This window comes from Acanthopagrus latus, chromosome 13 (genome assembly GCF_904848185.1).
Source record: "Acanthopagrus latus isolate v.2019 chromosome 13, fAcaLat1.1, whole genome shotgun sequence".
Lineage (NCBI taxonomy): Eukaryota > Metazoa > Chordata > Actinopteri > Spariformes > Sparidae > Acanthopagrus > Acanthopagrus latus.
In genome coordinates, this window is record NC_051051.1 from 24,100,852 (window position 1) to 24,123,261 (window position 22,410).

A 22,410-nucleotide genomic window follows, 5' to 3' on the forward strand; every position below is an offset into this window, starting at 1 on the left:
ATCTGAAGTCTGTTTCTGTCACACACACACACACAGGAAATAATCAGGCAGAAGACGTCGTTTGAGGTTTTTTTGTCCGTTTTGTGTTTTTTTTTCTTTATTAAGGAAAAGCATAATTACTACAAATTACAAATAACACTAATAGCGAATCACATCAGCCTACAAAGCAGATATTATGAATATTAAATGTTATCATACAAGATCTCATTCAAGTATTTTACATTTTTCCATTTTATATATTTTTTTTGTTCCTTTTTTCCTTATTTTCATCTTTTTTTCCTCATGACAAGCCTAGGATATTGTAATGTAATGAACTATTGTAATGGTTCATACACAGTTATATCTTATTCATATGGCTTTATGGAATTTTGTCCTTTTTTTTTTCTTTTTTTAAATTCAGTCTCCAGACATCATAACCAGCCATAATCCTCTGAGCGACATCACAAACCCCAGCTGGGATCTTTACTCTCCTCTCTCTCTCTCCTGCTCCTTCCTCCATCCCCACGTCCATCACTCATCTCTGCAGTGTCCGGCCACAGCTGGCCCAGTCCGAGTAAAACTGACGAGCGGAGGCTGCGGCGCCCCCTACAGTTTGTTTGGACAGCTAGCAGCAGCTCCAAGGCTGAAAACTCCCAAAACACCTGAAATCCACCCAAATGTCCGGTGACAGGTGATGATCACATTAGAGGGGAGGGATCACTGAGACTGTCCCCAGGTAGAAGGCCCCCTAGTGGCAGTCCGTCATGTCTGCAGCCACACACACCAGCTCTCCCCGATCAAAGGCTTCGCTGGTTTTTGGGAAATGCAAGTTTTTTTTTGTTTTTTTTTCCTTCTTGTCTGAATACTTTGTAGCTCTTATTTTTCCATCTTTAAACCTCCAGTAAACACTTTGATGCATCAACTGTGAAGCCTCTGATCCGAATCTCCCTGAAGATAAACCAACAAAACAGGAAATAAAATAAAATAATAAAAAAAAAAACAAGTACAGCTTTGCTTTGCATTTTCATGTTTTCCAAAAATTGTGGATTTTTAGAGGAAGAAAACTGAAAGAAGAGAAACACTGACAGGACAATGTGAAATCCGCCTCCTCAGAACAAAAAAATACAGACGTAACAGTTTTATAGAGAATTTGTCAGGCTTTTTCTCTTTGATTCATTCCTCAGGACCAAAAACAAACACTGCAGTATGATAACGGAAAGAGGGTCATTTCATTAAACATCTGGATATCTACACGTGTATTAAGACTTTTTTCCAGATTTTTTAGGAACTTCGGAAATCAAATCATTTCTCTGCATTTCTCAGACTTTGCAGGCGGTGTTTATCGAGAGAGGCTGAAGATTTAACAATCGATCCGAGTCAATCATGTTAACAAAAGCTGCTTTGTCATCTTGGCAAAAAAACATCTTCATAAAAGAAATAAAGAGCAAATTAACTGATTTCAACATGAAATCTGAGCTTAACAGATTTAGTCCTCACACTGAATACCTGATACCAACTTTCCCTTTTGTGTTGTGAATCCTGTCCCCGTTTTCTGTAAATCCAGATGTTTTTTTTTTTTAAACAGCCTGACACAAACCTCCATCATAACAACGACGACAACACTAGAAACACTGCAAAAAATTAAAAAGCATTAAAAGATAATCATGAGAACATTAAAAAAAAAAAAAAAAAAAAGAGTACATACACATGTAAGGCAAATATATCATCTGTTCTATAAACAAAACAAGTAGCAGGGAGCTGCAATCACTTCTCTTCATCTGTCAAATTCACATTTACATTAGTGGAGGAAAAAGAATCACTATCTGATATCATCAGTACTCGACACTGTTGTCTGTAGGAAGTGTGATGACTGAATAGAACTTTTCTCCACAGCGAGGCAAGACTTGGAGCTTTGAGTGTGTTTTTTGTTGTGTTTCTTTCAGCTTGTTCATGCCGCTACATCTGTACCTGCGTCAGTGTCCGTGCCTGTGACTGATGTGTGTGTGTGTGTGTGTCTGTGTGTGAAACGGGAAGAGGTGGCGAGCGCCCGAGGCCGAGCGGACTTCAGTGTAGCGGTGAAGTCCAAAATGTCTGAGCCTCATCTCCACCCAGAGCACCTGCGACAGAGCACGACGGCCCTCCTCGTAACCATCGCTTCTTCTTCAAGTAATCCAGATTTGATGATTCCAGTCCTGATCGTCGCTGTCGTCAACTGATGGATGGATGTCGAAACGGATGGATGAACGGATGGATGCGGCGCGAGGGAGGGGGAGAGAAAGTCAGGAAGCACCCAGAGCAAGATCGTCTCCCTTCCCAACTCTCCACCCTGCGTAAGTGTTTATATGTTGATTTTTTTTTTTTTTTTGGAGGAAGAGGAGGAGGAGGAGGAGGAGGAGGAGAACCTTCCACCAGGTTGACGTGTTTCAGCACAAAAAGCCACAACTTGCAAACACAAGGAAGAATTACAGGACTTGTAACAGACCGAGTGACACTTGGAAGACAGTTCAGAAAAGGTGACGGAGGGGAGTGAAGGGGGGACAGTTTGGCAGACAGAGCGCCTCCTTGTGGCCTCTGCTGGAAGCGGTGACCGGATATATGGGTGAATTCAATGCTGTACAATCGACAATAAGGTGGCGGGCACAAGTTAGAAGCAGTAAAACCATTAAAATAAGGCAACTTTCAATGATCGTGTCCACACTGAGGGATTCGTACAAGTCTTTTTTTTCCTCTATTTTTTATCATTTGGTTCTTTGATATTTTCCCCTCGATGTCCAGCCGTGAAGTAAATCAAATATTTTGACTGAGAGCACTGGGGACTCTGCGGATGGAAGTGTCAGTCGCTCGGTTCAAACCACTTTGGTCCGGTTGGATGTCGGGAGCAGCACGGCCTCCTCTTTCAGATACTCAGTGTTTTTCAAACTATTTCCAAGTCTGCAATCTCACCACATGCCGAAGAAATAATAATCATGAATCTGAGATCTGGGCGAGGAATCAAATATCTTTCAGCCAGCAGGACAGTGACGATCAAAGAGGGGTCCCAGTGACAGAGAGGGGGGTCGACATGAAATGTAAAAAAAAAAAAAAAAACATTTCCAGGTTAGTAAATCATCACTAATCCATCCACCGTGTGGACTGGAAATGATTTGTTAAAGAAAAAAAGTGTTTGACACCTCATCAGTTTCTTGCCTCATTAAGACAAACAAAAAAGAAAAATCATGTTTTTTCCTCAAAAAAAGGTAAAACTAATTGATAAGCCGTCCTAATTGTCTTCCTTATTTCTCAATCAAAAATTTGTCTTTGGGGGGGAAAAAAAAATATTATTCTCATGCTTGAATGACGAGCTGGACGCCCCCCTCCCCCCTCCTGTGGCGCAGAGAGAACCAGCGACTTGCAGACGTGGTTGAGTTGATCCGTGTTGGCCGGCGCGTTGGTTGAGTTATTTCAGTGTCTTGGCATCTGGTGCGGGGTCAGCGGCGGGGGCTCTCTGGCTGGTGGGTTTGGCATCATCCTTGGCTGCGAGGCCCTGGGCGGCGGGGGCGGGGCTGGGGCCGGAGCTCGCCTGGCTGTGGGGCCGACTGGAGGGCTGAGATGGGTGCCGGCGGCGACCGTCCCCGCTGGACGAGTGTCTTCTGCGGCGTCCTTCCTCCATAGGCGGCTGGAACCAACGATAACCAGAGCGGAGATTAGAATGCTTTTATTCAAGCACAACTTTTACAAATGAAAGCACAATCTTGACCCTTTTCCACATAATGAGGTCGAGTTCCTCAATCTGTGCTCCTGTAAATACATCAATGATGTTTTCAATGAACGTTACTCTTAACTTTCATTCAGTGAGCAGCGTTTGAAGTACTATCTTGTTGTTAGAGATGTGTTTCAAATAAATACCAAATGTGCTTTTCAGATTTAAGCAGTTTTCTACTCACATCGATTCTGAAGTCCTCCAGACGTTTGAACTTGCTCAGGCACTCCTGCAGCTTGGGGTCGATCTCCAGGGTCTTGGCTTTGGAGTATTTGAGGAAGGCCCAGAACTTCTCCAGTCCGTAAAGCTGGCCTGAGGACACGAGACAGAAAAAGAGCAAAGTCAGACCCAGTGTTTCATATGAGCCTGATGCTGGGGGCTTCCAGCTGAGCTCATGTTTGTGTTTTAATGAGTTTGTTGGTTTGTCTCCTCTGATCTGTGCAGTGTGTTTCTCAGGAACTCTCACCAGCTTCGTAGTCTTTCATGGTCTCCTCCTGGAAGTCCTTGAAGATGTCTGGCCTGAACTTCCTCTCCAGACCGTAGCTGTAGTACCTGAACAGGCACTCTAAACCATACCTGTGACACACACACAAATATGTTGAGGTAAACAATTAGAGCGAACTGAGCACCGGAAAACAAAATGGATAGATGAGAAATGGAATTGAAGCTAGCTGAGATACAAACCAACATATGGCTGTGTAACCAGCTGCCATCGCAGGTTCTTACCTGTATCCTTCCTTCCCGTCCTCGACCACCAGCTGTCTGAACTCCTCGTACATCTTCCTGTTGAAGTGATCTCGCAGGAAAAACGACCAGAAGCGGAACAGTGTGTTCATCTCCTGGGATTGGCCGATTCCCAGCCGCTTCCGCTCTGTGATTGGACAAGAAAGGAGAAAGATTTACTTACAAATAAATTATGACAGTATTTATTTATATATAAAGTAAATGATCAAATGAGGAAGAGGTGGAGATGTTTGTACCATTGAGGCAGCGCCTGCGGTACTTGTGGTAAACATGTTGCGTGAAGCCGTTCTCCTTGAGCAGCTCGTGTGATGGGTGCTGGAACTTGGGGAGGGACTGAGGCGTGCAGCCGATGTTACCCAGGACAGGGGTGCCCTCTGACGGACTGGCGTTAGAGCTGAGGGGGAGGAGGAGAACAGAGAGTGAGAACAACCACGAAAATAAACAAAATATCCTGCAGATGTTTTTCTTTCTTTGAAATGTGTCCTGCATTTATATCTTGTCAGAGTTTTCACCAAAATGGAGAAAGACTGATGGTTCCGTTTGGACTTTGTGTATCAACTTAAATACCACATGTACTTAAAAAATGTTAGAAATACTACAGTAATCAAAGAGACATCAAAAGCCCACAAAAGGAGTTATTCAGATCATTTTCTGCCTGTTGGAATGAATAAAAACCTTTTTTCATCACTGATTAAAATCCAGAGAAACTCAACAATACTATCTTGTAATACTCAACAGCTCAGGTCAGTTTTGGTAGAGTCCAGAGGAAAACTTCAGAGCAGCGAGTCTCACCTGACGGAAGCAGTACGGGAGCGATGCTCTCTGGAGTCCATCACCCAGCCCACGTGACACTCCATGGGCGGGTTGGAGCTGTGTCGGGTCTTCCTCTTCCTGGGCGTCTGAAGGGTCACAGAGAAAATTTAAATGTTTAGTGCTACAAATGTTTGCTCAGCGTGGTGGATAATGTTCTGTTCTCACACGGCAGCCATCTTACCTTGGCATCTACGGGTCGACTTTCCTTCACCACTGGGTAGAAGCGCGGCGTCATGGTCTGGTCCTTCCTGTGAGGCGTGCGAGGCGTGCGGGGCGTCCGGGCACTGCGGTAGTTGGGCGAGTCAGGCACGGTAGTGGGGAGCGAGCGAGCTATTGAGGAGGGTTCAGGGGCACCGAACAGCTTGTTCGCCAGAGCGTCTGTGGGGACTGAGGACACGAGGGAAGAGATGAGACACACACACACACACACAAGTATTGTATTTTACTTCTAATTTTTATTCAGTAATATAAGGACGGCCTTCTTAAAATGGAGACGAGTATTGGAGGTTTTTTAACCCTTGATTTCTCTCAGAAAATGGGGTTTTGATTAATTTTTGGAGGCAAAAGTCTTCAGTTTTATACTGTTCTTTAGAAGAATCTATAAAAGATTAGAGAAAAGTCCATTTTTTTTATTTTTATTTATGCATCTATTGTCATCTTTCCTGTCCTGTCAGTCATTTTGTGACCTCTCAGTTTTGTCTCTGTGTCCTGTGGAGGGGTCGAGACCTGCAGGTCAGGAGCTCTATAACACAATTTGTTTGTTTTGTTTCTGTTCTCTTATGTGATTTTGTGTGTTTTAGTGTCCTTACTCTGCTGGGGTTTTGGGGGTCCTGGAGGGACTTCCTGGTTGGGGTCGACGGGGGGTTCAGGTGTCAGGCAGTCGAACTGTTCGCGGCTGATCAGGTGGACCTTCTTGAAGTTCTCCACCTCTTGCTGTAAAAATGAAAAGATTGAAAATTAGGCATCATGATAACTCTAGTATGAAAATACCTGTCGGTTTTAGTTTACTTTGGCTTAATGATCAATGATTAAAAAGGGTTTTCAGGCCTTTTAAAGATATCAATAAGCGTGGACATGTGACATAAATTAAGAGACATTTAACAGAATTTCAGCCCTTTAAATAAACAAAAATAATAAACACAATTGCAGGTGGTGCCAAAATTTAAAGACGCTGTTAACACTTGATCCAACACCGACCTGATCTGCATCAATCTGGAGATCGAGATGTAGCAACAAAACATGGCTGCCAAAAACACTCTTTTCACCCTCATGTTGAGGTCTCTTACTGATCTGACACCAACCAGCTGCTTTACGTCACCACACAAACCCTGAACTTTCCACAGTGAACAACTCCTGATAACAAAACAGTAACTGCTGCTCTCCTGTTTTCAAAATCTTTCTATAAACACACAACAAGTCTTGTGAACGGGTCCTGGGAAATACGCGACTCACGCTCGTCCTGTCCCTCCACCAAGTATCCTCGCATCTTCGGCCGTCCATCTTTGCCTCCCCCCTTGCAGCTCGACCCCTCAGGCCGAGGCCTTGTATGTGGGGGTTTATTTATAAACAAGCGTCCTCTGTTCCACACGCAGCTGGACGTGTGCTGGCGAGCACGTGAAGCTCCCACAAAGAGCACAACAATGCTACAATAGGTAGCGATGACAACAAAACAAAGCAAACTTTCTGTTCTGTGTCGGGTTTCCATGTCCAGAAACAGCTCCAACCGAAGGGGAGTAAATCGACTCATCGTCTGGCCTTGGACAGAAACAGCTCCAATCTGACAGTGACGTAATGTGGAAGCTGTCAGAAGAGCCGACGGCGAGTTGTGACGTGACACAGTAAATCGCTCTGTTTTGTATCAGAAGCTCTCTCACAGATTTTCTGTGTAAAACATCCTATTTTTCCCCCTTTAAGTCAACTACATATGACATGTGGTTTGCAGCATTTATTTGTTTTTCTGTATAAAATCAATATCAACTGTGTCAATTTGTCATTTTAACAGTGCGAAACAATAATAAAGACCTTTGGGCAAATCTAACCTGTGACCCTTTGCTGCGTGCCAGCCCCACTTCTAATCCTATTTCCTGTCTTCAGCTGTACTATCGAAACAATGAAAAAGGTCATAATAACAACAGCAAACAATAACAACCACAACAACGACAACAACAATAATAATAAATTACTAAAAATCTATGGAAAAAAAAATGGCTCCTCTGGTTGTTTGTCTTGCTTTTTGCTGACTGGGTTCACTGAGCTGTTTTCAATTACTAGCATTATAAAATATTTCCAAACTGAGTGCTGCATGAAGCACAAACATTCTTATATAATCAGATTTTGTGGTATCTCCATGCTGACATACAGACTAGGGGTAAAATATCGCGCCTGGAACTAAATTTAGAGCGTGGTGCCTGAGTTGAAGAGAACGGTTCCCAGTCTCTGGATCCTACGCTAGAAATGTTGCTTAACCCCCCATGAAACTGCTATTAATATAATATTTGCTTTGGCAAAGTTACACGTTTCCTGTAAAAAACAGGCAGCAGCCAGTAGTGCAGAATGTAGATCAGGCCCTGCCTCCCTTGGTTCTGACTCTCCCCAACTGGCAGCTTCCCCTGAACACGGGCAGACTGGGACAGAACGCAGCCCCAGAGAAGAAGAAGGCCAGTATGATGACAGGAAATACAGCGCTGAGGTAACTAACGGCAGCTAACTTTACATAGCACAAACAAAGCGGCCTGTCTACCAGGAAACTCCATACATCCCAAGCAACACTATGGCAGCGGTCCTCTTTAGATCCATAAAGTTAGGGGAGCATTTATTAGACCCAAATTGTATATCAGCCCCTAACTGCAGGACAAGACATCAACATTTTTGATGAATTTCCAGGAAGCTACAAACTCTAAAATACCTTTAAAATTCCTACAGAATGACTTTTTTGGCCCGGTTCTGGCATAAAGGTGAGATATGGAGCAAGACACATGATATTGACTTCATGGGAACGTCTTGGAGGCTGAGGGTCTCTCAGCAGCGATTGTTTCACAGAGAGCACTTTCACCTTGAATAATCCCTCAATAAAACATGACCTCACCTTGATGGTGGCGTACTCGGGCTCGTACGTGTCGTCCCACAGGTCCTGCTCGTAGTAGAAGAGTCCGTCGTTGATCACCTTGACCAGCTCGCTGGACAGCTTGGCGCGCGACGTGTGGTGTCCCGTGCGGTCGCCGCCCGGGTGCTTCCTCAGGTACGGCGGCGTCTGCGTCACAATCAAGATCTTGTTGACGTCCTGGTCATCGATCTCACCGTCTGTTTCTTCGTCCGACCAGTCGGTGAAGGTGTTACGCCGCCCGTCCATCTGCTCCATCTCCTCGTCGAACATGAAGTCGAGCTCCTCAGGTTCGTCTTGCTCCGCTCCCTCCTGGAACATCATTTATCAGACAGCATTAACTGATTGTCTGTGTTCATTATTTAGATCTAGAGGAGTTGCTGCTATTGTTGGAAATTCATTTTCCAAGTTTTAGTCCAATTTTGAGACACTAAAAGTAAAGGACTAATTGACAAAATAAAAGAGATAAAAACATCTGCTGCAGCTCTAAAAAGAAAAGCAAATGAATCCAAAGTTTTACTCCTGATTTAAACATAATTTCTTGTTCACCTTATTTCCTGAGGTCGCAGGGGAGGGCGAGGAGCCAGGCAGCGGCAGCGGGGAGCGAACCAAGTCGTCCTTTTCCTTCCGCTGCTCCAACGATGGGGCCTACGTCAGTCAATCAACACCAGCCACGCAGGAGGAGGAGGAAGAGGAGGAGGAAGGTGAGCAAAGAGGTTAAGACAGATAGGAGGAGATGCACCGACATTAAATGTTTATAATAAGATGAAGAGAAGGTAAACTTATTCAAATGTAGTTTGATGCTGATGATAAAGAAAGGTGCACATGGCTGCAAAGATTAAATTCACTGTACTGTAATATCAAAGTACCAAAATTTAATAACTCATTTATAAAACCTATTCATATACAAACATTTCATACTTAAATTATCTATAGGTCAGATGTTTCAGGAATAATATTGTTTAATTTAGGAAGATAATTTGATTAAAGCAGATTTATTTTTAGAATCTACTTTGTCTTATCATTTTAAAATCAAATGATAAAGTCAAGGAGAACTCCCTCTCATCAATGACTTCACAGCAACACGTTTCCGTTTCCAAGTGGCCACACGGCATCGTTGTCCATGTGAAGTCACTGGATGAAATACTGAAAATGGTGAGTGTGTTTTCCTGAGTGTCACCTTCTCTGTGCTGACCTTTGGTCTGGCCGGAGAGGGTCTGGGTCTCTTCTTGACCTCGATCCAGGACTCTGAGTCCAGGTCGGGGAGGCTGGCAGAGAGGCCCTTGGGCATCGTCTTGAGGTTGGAGATGTCTGAATCAGTCTTGGTCTTATGCTTTACTGGTGTGGAGGCTCTGGGAGACCCTGCAGACACATTTTATATGATGACGTAAAGAAAATATTAAGTTTATTTGCAGAAAAAATATAGTTTTTAATCTAGACAGGGAACAAATCAGGTTGATCATTAAAGTAGATTTGAGGAAGATTCACCTCTGGGCTCCTCGGTCAGCTGTCTCGGGACAAACTCGGGGCAGTTGATGAGTTGAGAGAAGTCGGTGTGGGTCTGGTTCGGCATGTTCAGGCCCGGCAGGGGCCACTTCTCTGGGTCCACCTTACGACGGATCTTCATGTCAATCACTTCCACTTCCTTACTGTCCTTCAAAGCCTGACAGGGGAGATGTTGGTGAGTTGGTTGATCAGTGCGATGACAGAAATACGTAAGACGAATCAAGGAGTGGCAGAAATGTGCTTACTTCCAGAATGAGGTTGACGTCGGTGGTGAGGGCCTGCACTCTGTGGAAACTGGCGACGAGTCCGACGGGCAAGAAGCCCTCCTGATCCATCTTCCTCCGCAGGAAGAAGTCCCGCTCCAGGTTGTCCAGACTGAAGTAGTACTCACTACAGGTGGCAGAGAGACAGCGAAACACCTGGTCAGCATCATCCAGAATATTCTGACAAATCTGCCGTTTGCTGGAGTTTTCTCACTTCTCCCATCAACTAATGCAAACTCAAGACGAAGACAAAAGTGAGTAAAACAAAGACAATTAAGTGAAGTGAGAAGCACAGGGCTGCATTAATATGATCGAAAACACTCAGGAAAAACACTGCAAACCGACTTCAAGTGTTTCACATGTAACCAAATTCCTTAAAAAAAGGAACCACTAATCAAGAGCAGAATATCTGAGAGGATTTCAAAGTCTTGGAGTAACTTGATACAGATTGAAACTGAAGAGGGCACTGAGTGCACACGAGGAAACTGTTAAGCTTCTTCAGTTAGGTGCCAAAAAAAAATCTACCGTGTCAACACAACGTGTCTTTACTCGTTAACACTGACTGCGAAATGTGAGATGCAAAATGTAGTCGAGATGCATATTCTTATTTATGGCAACCAACTGCTTGTGATGGCAAAGATCTCCTGAATTGAAAGTTTAGTTTTTGCTCTGATCATATTTCGGCTTCTTCTATTGTTTAAATAATGTGACAAAAATGTAATCAAGGATTTGATAAGAACCAGAAATAAACTGAATCTGAAATCATCAAATCTAAAACCGTATCAAAAGGGTTTCTGCAGAAGTTGCCAAATTCAATTTAAGACTTTTAAAGCCCTCTCTGAGCTGTGCAGCAGATTAACACCCACACTGAGCAAAACCCTTTTATGCCCAACATCACTTCCTACTGCAGGCAAGACCTTTTCAACTTTCTTTTCAGATAATAAATTCAGTGCTTATCAGGAATTTTCCAGTAGTGCAGATACCCTGAGCTAAACCGCTTCGTGATCAAATGGCAAGCTTGTTGTCTTTTCTGTAGCTGGTTACGAAAGACGACCAAAGATCAACTGAACTGAACAAACTGCAGCAGATTCATTTAATTATTTTCTAACTCACACAGGAAATGTGATCAAGTTAATACCTGAATGAATAAAGCTTCGAGTGTTTTACTTTGTTCTGTTTCAATGCTGAGATCAGAGTTGGTAAAGTTCTCTCCATTGATGTTTAGTCAGAGAAGAGACATGAGGAGCTCATCACTTCTACAGCACGTCTGCATATTCAGTCTGACTGGGAGAAACTCCTGTATTTGTTATCCTTACATCTGCCTCTTGATGTAGTCCTTCAGCAGGTCCTGATCGACGGAGAAAAGGTCGTTGCTACTCATGTTGTCATAGTAGTAGGTCACCGTGTTGCCAAACTTCTGTCCGTACGGGCCGTCTTTCATATCGTAGGACTTGTAGCCATAGTTGTAGTCGTATTGGCCTTGAAGGGACAGAGACAGTCAGTTAGATGGACAGACAATATTTTAATTCTCTTCAGAGAGTTTGACAGTGGTTATCAGTTTTTCTGCTCCTTGTCATCCAGCTATTGTTTTCATTAGGCCTTTACTAATGATTATTTTCATTTTCACTAAGTAACCAATTAATCTTTGGTCCAACCAACAGTCCAATTCCAACAGACTCTACATTCCAGATTTCATAAGCTGGAACCACCAAACCTTTAACAATTTGCTTGAAACTGACAGATTATCAAAAGAGATGGCAACTGATTTTCTTTTGATCCACTTCTCACTGCAGCTCCAGTTTTCACGTCTCTTTCTTCACTAGTAAGTATTTCTCCACTGAACCAAGTAAACATGGAGCAAACATCATGTTCTTATTCTAATGTCACTAAATTAGTTTTGAATTAAACTACACATGGCTAAATTACCCAAATTGTTAAGACACGGGTCAAACCATTCATGTCGAAAACAGAGCTGATAACTGCAAAATTTGTTTGAATTTAAAAATTGTAGGAACCGTTGTGGGAAAGCTATCAACTTGTTCTCTTTACAAGAGCATGAAGAGTAAACTGCAGCTCCTGTGATTATGATTCAGTCTTAAAGAATGAATACAACCACTGAAAAATACAGAATGTGTGTGTCACTGTGTAGGAGCACACACATGCAGAGCTGTGCAAATACACAAGAAACACAGTTAATCTGATTCAGTGTTACGCGACTGTTACTTCAGCACTGTTGAGAGTCAACAACGTGTCTTCAAGGAGACAAAACTGGACAAATCGCTCTCATTTCTTCCTCCAGGTTATTTGTAATCCTTGTTTGCTTTTCAAAAGTGACTTCTCTACTCCAGTCTTGTGAGGGGAGTGAAGAAGGAGGAGGCAGCAAACAGAGAAGAGTGAGTGAGAGGAGGTGGGGGCGGTGAGCGAAGACAATATGCAGGAAGCGGTTGAACAACAGGGAGGACAGAGGGAGAACCCTGCCAAAACCAACACGCCTTCGGGGAAACCTGCTTCTCCTGCTGAATCCAAGGCCTTCCTGTCATTCCAGTACTCTCTGGTTGTTATTGCACTTTTACTGTTTTCACTGTAGACTCTGTGGGGCCAGATTTCAGGGACACCAACCACCCAGTCTGAGAGCAGAGTCAGCTAAATGACAGCCAAAACTGCACAAAACTGGACAGCTGTTCATACTGGCTGGAAACTATTTTGTCAAAACTGCTTGAATTAGTCAGGCAGGTAAGGTAAAAGCTCCTTTGGGTTAGAGTGTATTTTAAAGAGTAGGTTTGACATTTTGGGGAATATGAAAACCCCTTGCCGGAACTGAGAACACAGGTTTGAGCGATTTTATTTATTTAGTTATTTATTTGTTGAATCTTTAGCTTTAATGCTTCAATCTTCAGTGCTGAGATCAGGGATGTGGAAGTCCAGCAACAGTACCAGAGTCACACTGTTGATCATCTGTGTAATTAAGAAAGACCGATGGCAGATTTATGGTCTTAATCTCACAAGTTTTCAAGCAATTCTTGTTTGTTTTGGCTTCATGCTGAGATCAGAGTTGTGAAAATGTTCTCTCCATTGATGTTCAGTCAGAGAAGAGACATGAAGTGCTCATCACTTCTACAGCACGGCTGCAGGTTAGACCTCACTGACTAAACTGTGACTATCAATTGTGATCCTTTCTTGCAGATCTGTTGTGTTATATACATATAGAAAATGAACTGACACTATAAGTTTCAATTAGTTGCAGACACACAAGCAGCAGTGTCGTTTCAGGAAATAAGGCTGACGACCACATAACAGACGAAAAAAGAAAGTTCTGTTTTTTTTAAACATTTCTTAAGACAGACAACTTATTAAGTTGTATTTTTAGCCCTTCACATTCACTTCTGACTGTCCACATACCTCTTGCACCACCTCTGCCTCGTCCCCGACCTCTTCCTCTCCCGCGTCCGCGACCTCTGAACCCTCCGCGGAACGGCGCTCCCTCGCTCTTCACACTGGACACCTCGTCGTGGTCGTCGCGCCACTCACGCTCGTACTTTTGACTGTGCCAGTCTGTGGGGAAACACACAACCTCTCCGTCAGAACAAAAACACCTAATATAAACAGCAGTTTTGAAGCAAACACAGTTGTGAAAGCAAAAGGGAACTTTTAACTGGAGATAATCCTGTACTGCTGTAGGAAGTTATTTTAAACTCAGAATCATTCGCACATCAGCAGATCAGACATGAAATGTCCTCTTAGCTGCAGAACACATTTTGTTTCCTCAGCAAAGAAGAAACACAGTTATTTATACCCTGTACATTTAAAGAGCCGAGCTATCAAAGCAGAAGTAGCAGATTAGCAGGAGCACATACAGATCTCTCCACATCCTGCTGCTGAGTCATGCATGCTGTCTCAACCGATGTGTACCAATAGGTTAACAGCTACACATGCGGCAACGCTGACACATCCAGAAGTGCAAATTCAAACCTGTTGTCGCATGTTAACACAAATCCAACGGAACAAGCTTTAAAAAAAAAAATAATAAAAATCTTGGCAATTAAAGCCGTCACCTGCAGTAAGAAACCTGAACACATGCTGCATCACTGTGGCTCACAGTGATGCCAATGCACAGCGATGACATCATAGACTGACCTCTGAGGTCGTTCCTGGCGTTGGGAGGCAGGCGGGGGTTTTCGTTCTGTCTGCTGTTGTTCCTGGAGGCCGAGCGCTCCCTCGGACCCTCGGACTTCACCTCAATCATCAGGGGGACCCACTTCTGCTTATTTCCTGTTTGTAACCACATGGAGAGGAAACGGTTTGAAAAAGATGCACAAGGATTCATTTAATCATCAAACTAGAACTCCTTTTGCTTTAACTTGTCATTCTGAAGTTTAAAAAAAAGGGCCTGCTGATTGCACAGTGTAATGACGAAGGAAGCCATGAAACAACCAAAACAGGAAGAGGCATTGTTTCACCCAGTCACTATCCACAGGTAACAGTGAAACAACTGGAATAACTGTGAGGAGGAGGCAAAACAGGAGAGGACAGAAACTGAGGTGAAAGAAGAGTGAGCTGACGGACATTCACTCAGTGGAGATCCGCTGATATGTGTTCCTCATAATAGTGGCACTCTAATCCAAACCAGCATTATTCCAACTAGATCTGTAATAAAATTAAAACTCTGCCTTATCATAGACCTGACACTGGGATCTCTTGGTCAAATTGGGATTCTTGCTTTTGACAGTGGTCTGGCTGTTAGTCGCAGCCATGTTGCTAACGACGTCATTAATACCACAGGGAAACGCTGAAAAATGAAAAATGTGTCAGTTTCTGCCTCAAGTGATCGCAGTCTGCCGGAATCACTTTAAACTTTTCATTTCACCATTCACATGATCATAATCTGACTTTTTTATTGCTCCTTTAGAGGCAAAATTTGTATTGAAAAGATAGTAGCGTTTAAGGTGAACCTTTGGCAATAATATTGTTTATTTTCTGCCTCAAATGCCTTTAAACTTGATATATCTGAGGTATTTTTCCAGCCAGTCAAAACAATCTTTATGGCTTTGAGGTTAAAAACTAACCACAAACTGGCTGCAGAGAACTCTGGATCTTTATACTGACCATGTGAAGGGCAAGGTTGGCTTGTTACTCTGAGGATTAATGTACTTCTGCCTTCAGCCAAACTCATGAGAAATCAAACTCTTACTGGCTGATTGTTTGGCTACAACAGACAAAATACTGGAAATAAAAATGCTAAACCTTTCTAATATCAGTTTATAAAACAGAGAGAAAGGAAGACACATTGCCTTCAGGATACAGTGAGTGGTATGTTTCCAGTTGTCCACTTTCAACATTTTACCAGTCAAATTGTTTTAGGGGGATATGGCAGCACCTTTATGAACTAGATGGCAGCTGATTTTTACATAATTTAGTAGTCAGTTATGTCAAATGTGCAACTTTAGTTCAGAGATATCAGGATCATTACTGCACAAGTCTAAAATTCCCTACAACAGCACAGAGTCTCCTGCAGTACCTCTGCCAACCAGCAGGGTGCACCAGTGATCTGCTGCTGAACATAACAGCTGGTTGAAGGGGTGTTGTGCGATTGTGTGGGTGAGTGTGTGACAGATACCACATGCAATGGGAGAGAGGGAAATGACAGCCAGTTTTAAGTGACGTGGCCCTGTGTCTGTCTGCAGACTGAGTAGGTGAGAGAAGGAGGGAGCGAATAAAGAGAGGAAAGCACCGCAATATTGGATATTTTGACAGCAGCAATTTGGATAATCAGATTGTGGAATCACTCAAACAGCAAGATGGCCGTCCAGAACTTCAGACCAGCCCAAAATCCTTCCAGCAACAGTACCAAAGTCACATTGTTGACCATTTGTGTGATGAGGGAAGCTTCTATAATGTTTTATAGTCTTTTCAAGCAATTCATGTTTGCTTGTTTGTTTTGGCTTCATGCTGAGATCAGAGTTGTGAAAATGTTCTCTCCATTGATGTTCAGTCAGAGAAGAGACATGAAGTGCTCATCACTTCTACAGCACGGCTGCAGGTTAAATCTGAATAAAACTGCAGCAAATGTAAGAAAGAATGGCTGATAAACTTATTACCACTGAATAATCTGAATCTGCAAAGTCACTTGTAACTGATGTTAACAAAAATAAATGTATTGGTGTTAAAAGAACAAAATTTCCCACCAAAATGTGGACAGAGTGGAGGTTTATAGAAGTGGAAAATGGGTAAATCTTTGAGGTAACTCCTTAAATTTATCCAAGTAAAGTAGCTTGACTACATGCCATCACTGGCTCAGAAATGGATGTCTGCTCTCTCTGTTACTGGTGATGCTCTTCACGTCAGCACAGTGTGTTTAATCAGACGAGTACTTCAGCTAATTGTGTCCATGCGTCACTGCATCCTTTCTTTCAGTTTCTACGAAGCATACATCATTTTTTCCAGGTTAAAGTTAGTCATATCACTATCAACAAATTGGGATTTTTTTGTGACCAAAAAAAAAAAAAAAAGAAAAAGAAACCCACTCAGACAGACGATGAAGTGAGACAATACCACAGAAACCACCCAAGTCATGACTGGAGTGTTTTCATTACATTTTCAAAAGAGCCAACAATAATAAATGCCTCTTTTACAAAATGCTTCTAGAGGCAAAAAGTTCAATTAAATTTAAAAAATACAGATGTGTTCCAGGCTGTTTTGCTCACACGTGTGTACCTCAGTCAAAAATCCTCCGAATGGCTGACATTTAATAAAAACTCCAAGTACAGCCAATCTCAAGTGTACTCGACTCTTAAATTATGTTGTTTACAAGCTAAAGTTTGGCCGCAGCACTCACCTTTTTTCCTCGGCCCGTTCTTCTGGGAGTCGTCGTCACCATTCTTCTCCTCTCCGGAGTCGTCCGACTTGGCCTTCAGGTTCTCCTTGCTCTCCTCGATGATCTCCCTCTTCTCCTTCGACTCCTTCTTGGTCATTGTTGTTGTCTTCTTAGGGCCCTGGAGGGAAAACAGTATGAAGAAGATAGATTTAGGTAAGTTCCATCAAAGAGTCATTCAAAAAAGGGAAGACGCCAGAAACTTCTCTGGATAACATTTTCACAGGAAACCTGAAACTGGCTAAATCCTAGCAGATATATGTATTTTTTTTATATACTCACATATTCACACACTATTTTTTGATTAAGCCAAGTGCAATCTGATCTCAAAACCATTTTTTGGATGTTGTTGATCGTTTTTGTAATTAACAGGGCTCTGAACGCCGAATGAAAGCCTGAGACCCCAACTCTAAAAGTAGAGGTGACCAGTTTGGGGTTTAATTCTGTCTTAATCTGCTCAATCCAGTCTGGGTTTTCAAGTGACTTTTGGTGTTTTTGTGGGATTTTTTGGCTTCATGCTGAGATCAGAGTTGTGTAGGTCATCTTCATTGGTGTTTAGTCAGAGAAGAGACATGAAGAGCTCATCACGTCTGCAGCAATGTCAGCGAAGTTATGATATTATTGCTTAAAACTTAAAAAAAGTTATCCAACTTTAACTCAGCGATGCAGCTAGCAGGCACTGTGGATCTATGCTGGTCGTGTCAATCTTTGTATTTCAATGAAGCTCTTGTAAAATAAATTCTTGGTATCCAAAGAGTTTATAAGGTGATGCTTTATATTTTAGCTTCTCTAAAACCATAAACTTTTGCCTGTGACATTTAGCTTTGGCACAAGTCATTCAGCAAGATATCATGTACAGTGTGAAGCCAGAAAATGCATATCCAAGACTTCTGCTGGTCTTTTGGAGGAGAGTCAGTCCAGAAGCTATGTTATGAGCCAACTCAGACTTCGTGTTAGCTGAAGTAGCTAGCTGGCTATGGCTGATTTAACTTGCTAACCATAGCGGTCATTTCATCCAGATAGAAATTAGAATCGTCTTCTGTCTACCTCTGGGAGATCAACGACCTTAGCGAAGAGTCGACTGTGGCTGTTTACTTGATTAAAGCTGAGTCACTCCTACGTTCCCAAGGTCCTATGTTACTATTGTTAGAGTTATGAGCTAGACAAAAACAGGAGGGTTTGTGTATGTTATCGGGAATATAGGACCCCGAGAACATTGGGATATACAAGAACATGGTGTATTTGGGAACATAGGACCCTGGGGAATATAGGACATAGGGAATATTGGAGGCTGGGAACACAAGGTGTGCTCCCGATCAGATCATAACCTTTTACAACAGTGACTGCACTCGTTTCTATATTCTAGACACTCACAACAGAAAATGCAGCCTTCATAATCTATAATAAATGTGTAAAGCTGAATAAATCTATAGAGTAGAAGAATCATTAGGTACACCATACCCAACAGTCTGGTTAGTATAATTTGTGGAATGACTATATAAATGTTCTGACATTCATAACTAGATGTTATTTATGTTCACATCGATCAAACTTTTTGACTGGGACAAAGTAGTCTTTGCATGTGGTTTACAATATTCATTCTCCTGACTTCTGTTTGTTCTCATTATAATGTTTGAGTGCAGCAGAGCAACAAAGGTACAAGCACTCTCCTCCAGTCAAGCCTAACGAGGACGGGGTAGAAGATGAATTGCCTCCGCTGGTTATCTCTGCTTGCAGAGCTGATATCTGACTTCATTCAAATCAAACAGAATTCAGCCGCTCATCCCTGCTACGGCGGCTCAGCTATCAGCGACACACATATCAGCAAAGTTTGACACTCCTGAGGGGTTTGCATACGAGTCATGCAAAGCGTCTGACTCGAGTTACAAGAGGTATGACACACTTCAAGTCCCAAACCATTCTGCCCACATACACACAGCCACAAAGCTTGACGCAATCAACCAGCCATTGAGGAATCATATCTCAAACTAATCTAATCAGAAATGTCCCATTTCAAACATGCACTGTTGTCTCATCAAACAAAAAGAGGAGGCACAAGCAATTCTGTTACACTTTCAAACCTTGCAGATGTGTGAATTATAACGTTTACATTTTCTAAATGATGTGATGAGACTGGTAGAGAGATGATTTGGGGAAGCTGAAGGAACATGTATGAAATCTATCTGAAGTATGCATTTGTTTTGATCGCAGGCAGTAATTAGGGTTCGATAACGTCTGAACACAGGATTCAAACTTAGAAAAAAAATCTCACATACCATTTTAGCAATCTAAACAACATGTCGGTGAGAAATTTAGGACGCTAGTAATTTGCTAAGCTAACATCAATGAAGACATTTAAGAAGCCTAGCAATCTTCAGCAACAACTTATACAACTAGCTAATTATGATGCCTCACTTTAAACCCTTTTTTGAATGGCAAAACCTAAAGAGCCTGGCGCTGACTGCAGGGAACTTGGCGTACAAACACTGTGCAGGCTTTAGCTTTAATATTTTGTGTTTCACTTGCGCTACATGGTATTGAAATTCGGCAAGGTTTTATTTATTGTGAATTGGTACTTGGTACGACCGATGTAATTTGTTCAATACCATTAAAAGTACTAAGTTCAGAACTCTAGCAGCAATGCCTCTGATCCTTATCTCTCCTACTTTTGGTTGCTTGCAGGGTTAAGAGATATAATTGGGTCAAAATGACAAAAAACATTGACTGTTTCTGTATACATGATGCCGATGACGGTATGCTGCACATGGACTGCTGCTGTTAAATACAGGACCACAATGAAAACAAGTTTTGCACTTTTAGACTATTGAGTAATCCATGAAATTTTCTAGATGTATGACCTGGTTTCCCTTCTCTCCAGTTTGTGTGTCAAATCACTTGAACTAAAATCCTTCTCTAATTAATGTGGGATAAACACCGCATCGAGGATGACTAAGCAGTGCTAATTTTTGAAAGCTAGGCTAATTAACTTCCACTTCCTGCATTCTTTCTGGGAAAAAAAACCTCATTAACAAAACACACAAAACTTCCTTCCTTTTTTTTTTCCAAATGGGAGGTTTCTTCACAAAGACCTGAGGAGAATTTAGTTTTCAGATCAACTGAACATGATGTTTACTTCATTGTGTAGGTGTTGAGTTTTTAGAGGTTAGAGGAATCATTTGTAGGCAGGCAGGCTGCAGTTTTCACAGGCTGCAGGTTGAACTTACAGTGAATCTCCATGAGTCTCTGACCTGCCTGACAGTCGGCGGGCAGGACACGGTCCGTGTCACTGCCTCCATCTGAACAGAGGGAGGGAAGAGCAGTTTAGAGAAGACAATGAGATGGACCATGATGAACACACACACACGCACACACACACACACACCCATACTGTATGTAGGACATGTACACATACTAAGCATGAATGACGAGGCTCTACTGCTAAGCAGCTTAAAATGGTTTTTCAAAAGGGAGTTTCATACTTCAGAGTTTGGGGACTTTTTTAAGTTATCAGGGAGTCTGTCCACGCAGTTATAATCTAGCTATTTTTAGTTATGATAGAGTGAATAAAAATCTAATTATTGCCCCTTTAAAAGCTCCTCTGAGGGCATTACACTTCTTCCTTTTGCCGGCAAACACGGAAAAGCGGATGCTGCACAGGCTGTGGATAATAAGAAGTGAGCTCCCTCTGGGTTTCATTAAGCAGATACCGTATCATCTCAATGGTTACATGGCTAATGTTGTCATCACATCTAGGCGAAACATTATTTTGCTTTCGATTCTGCACGGATGAGAATAAGAGCACATTATTTTGAGGGGCGTGAAGTGTGAAATGACAGAAGTGAACCGTTAAAGCAGGAGAGTGTGTTTAAAGCTCAGGTGTGAGAGGTGGAGTGCGTTTCCTGAATCGATGAGGAGATGTGGCGTAACGGCAGAGAAAATGTCGACAGTGATGTTGAGATCAGAGGGATGCCGATTCATTCTTCCACCACAGGAAGGTAATGATGAAGCTTCTGTTACACTTTCACAATCAGAAATTAATGGCTGCAGGTAAAGTACGAACTACCAACCGACTAATAAAGGCTAGGCTACATGGATTATCTTTCCACACGGGACATCAAGCAGCCAACAAAATGAGGTGGCAACTGACAAGACAAAAAGACAAATAGCTTTTATTGCCATCTATAAACACACCAGTCTATCCTGCAAAACATGAATGAACTGAAGACGATGAACAGACATGTTATGGAGTCTTTACCCCTCAAAGTTTATGCAGGTATCAGGCACATAAAATGAATCCATTTAAGATCATTTTTCATTCAAGCACTGCAGGTGAGTATAAAGGTAACAGTATATATGTGGCCCTATGGAGAGGCAGGTTTTAGGTGGAAGATGGTGAATTAAATGCAAGTATGGAATATACAGACAATCCAAATGTGGAGTTTTACAGAAGAGCTTGTCTCATTTTGATAATAGGAAGATAAAGATGCATTAAACATACATCAAAATGGAAGACTTAAACTTCTAAAACAGAATTTAAGACATTTTAAGGTCTCTGCACAAAACCTGTTTTTATTTCCTGTGTGCAGTAAATATGGGTGGACATGCGTCTTTGCACGAACACAAACCTGCTGGCACTCATTGTTTGACAAAGCCAGTCGATGGAGAAGGCAAACGTTTGATTGTAAACACAGAAATTGTAACAAGGAGAAAGTTAGATTTGGATTGCCAAATCTAACTTAATGCCATTTTCATCATCATTTTATCCTTTAATTTATTTCGACTAGATTAATCAGCTACTTGTTTTGTCTATAAAATAAACAGTTCCAGTGATATAAAGCAAAGCAAATCAACACATCCATATATCAGAGAAGCTGAACCCAACTTAATTAAAGACCTATTATGAAAACTGTCATCAATGCTTATTTTCTGTTGATTAATAAGTCTACCGGACCAGATTATTGATGCGGTATGTGCCCTGGTGTTGAGATGTACTGCACTACAATACTTCTTGCTTTTCTGCTGCCAACTCAACACAGGCGTGATTTATAGACGCAGCCGTCACACCAACAGGCCTCTCAATTGCGCTTTATCCTTTAAAATATTCTATCCGCACTCACCTAACTTATTCAAGTAACGGAATCATTATGCAGATGAATGTACTCTCAATGTACTCACTTTAATCTTTAAATAGACAACTGGATATTCTATTGCATGAAATCTAAGGTTTAACGTCAACCACAGCACCAAACTCTAAAGCACAAAACCCTGCAATCAAAAACCCCTCCTTTATCAGGTTTCAGTGTCTATTTCCCGGCGTGTATAATCTGTGGAATTCAGTGATTGATTTACAGCTTTAAATGTTACGTGATGGACTGTGAACTCCAGCGCCCTAAGAATA

The 22,410-nt window shown here is 42.1% G+C and overlaps 1 protein-coding gene across 3 annotated transcripts in view; it reads right to left on the bottom strand.

Annotated features, from left to right (window-relative positions):
• Window positions 1-374: 374 nt before the first annotated feature.
• larp1 (La ribonucleoprotein 1, translational regulator) overlaps window positions 375-22,410 on the bottom strand; it is a 48,228-nt gene continuing 26,192 nt past the window's right edge. Inside the window, exons 4-21 of one of the 3 annotated variants that reach the window (XM_037119328.1) lie at window positions 20,237-20,308; window positions 16,977-17,133; window positions 14,279-14,413; window positions 13,544-13,696; window positions 11,461-11,623; window positions 10,127-10,271; window positions 9,864-10,038; window positions 9,556-9,737; window positions 8,925-9,023; window positions 8,361-8,687; window positions 6,085-6,208; window positions 5,457-5,662; window positions 5,255-5,361; window positions 4,699-4,856; window positions 4,445-4,589; window positions 4,185-4,294; window positions 3,903-4,030; window positions 375-3,634 (exon numbers count right to left, since the gene is read on the bottom strand). In XM_037119328.1, coding sequence (XP_036975223.1) covers window positions 3,416-3,634; window positions 3,903-4,030; window positions 4,185-4,294; window positions 4,445-4,589; window positions 4,699-4,856; window positions 5,255-5,361; window positions 5,457-5,662; window positions 6,085-6,208; window positions 8,361-8,687; window positions 8,925-9,023; window positions 9,556-9,737; window positions 9,864-10,038; window positions 10,127-10,271; window positions 11,461-11,623; window positions 13,544-13,696; window positions 14,279-14,413; window positions 16,977-17,133; window positions 20,237-20,308 — 2,805 coding nt within the window. In that variant the 3' untranslated portion in view covers window positions 375-3,415. The remainder of the gene's footprint in view (window positions 3,635-3,902; window positions 4,031-4,184; window positions 4,295-4,444; window positions 4,590-4,698; window positions 4,857-5,254; window positions 5,362-5,456; window positions 5,663-6,084; window positions 6,209-8,360; window positions 8,688-8,924; window positions 9,024-9,555; window positions 9,738-9,863; window positions 10,039-10,126; window positions 10,272-11,460; window positions 11,624-13,543; window positions 13,697-14,278; window positions 14,414-16,976; window positions 17,134-20,236; window positions 20,309-22,410) is intronic. The other 2 variants (XM_037119329.1, XM_037119330.1) reach the window with 2 other exon arrangements.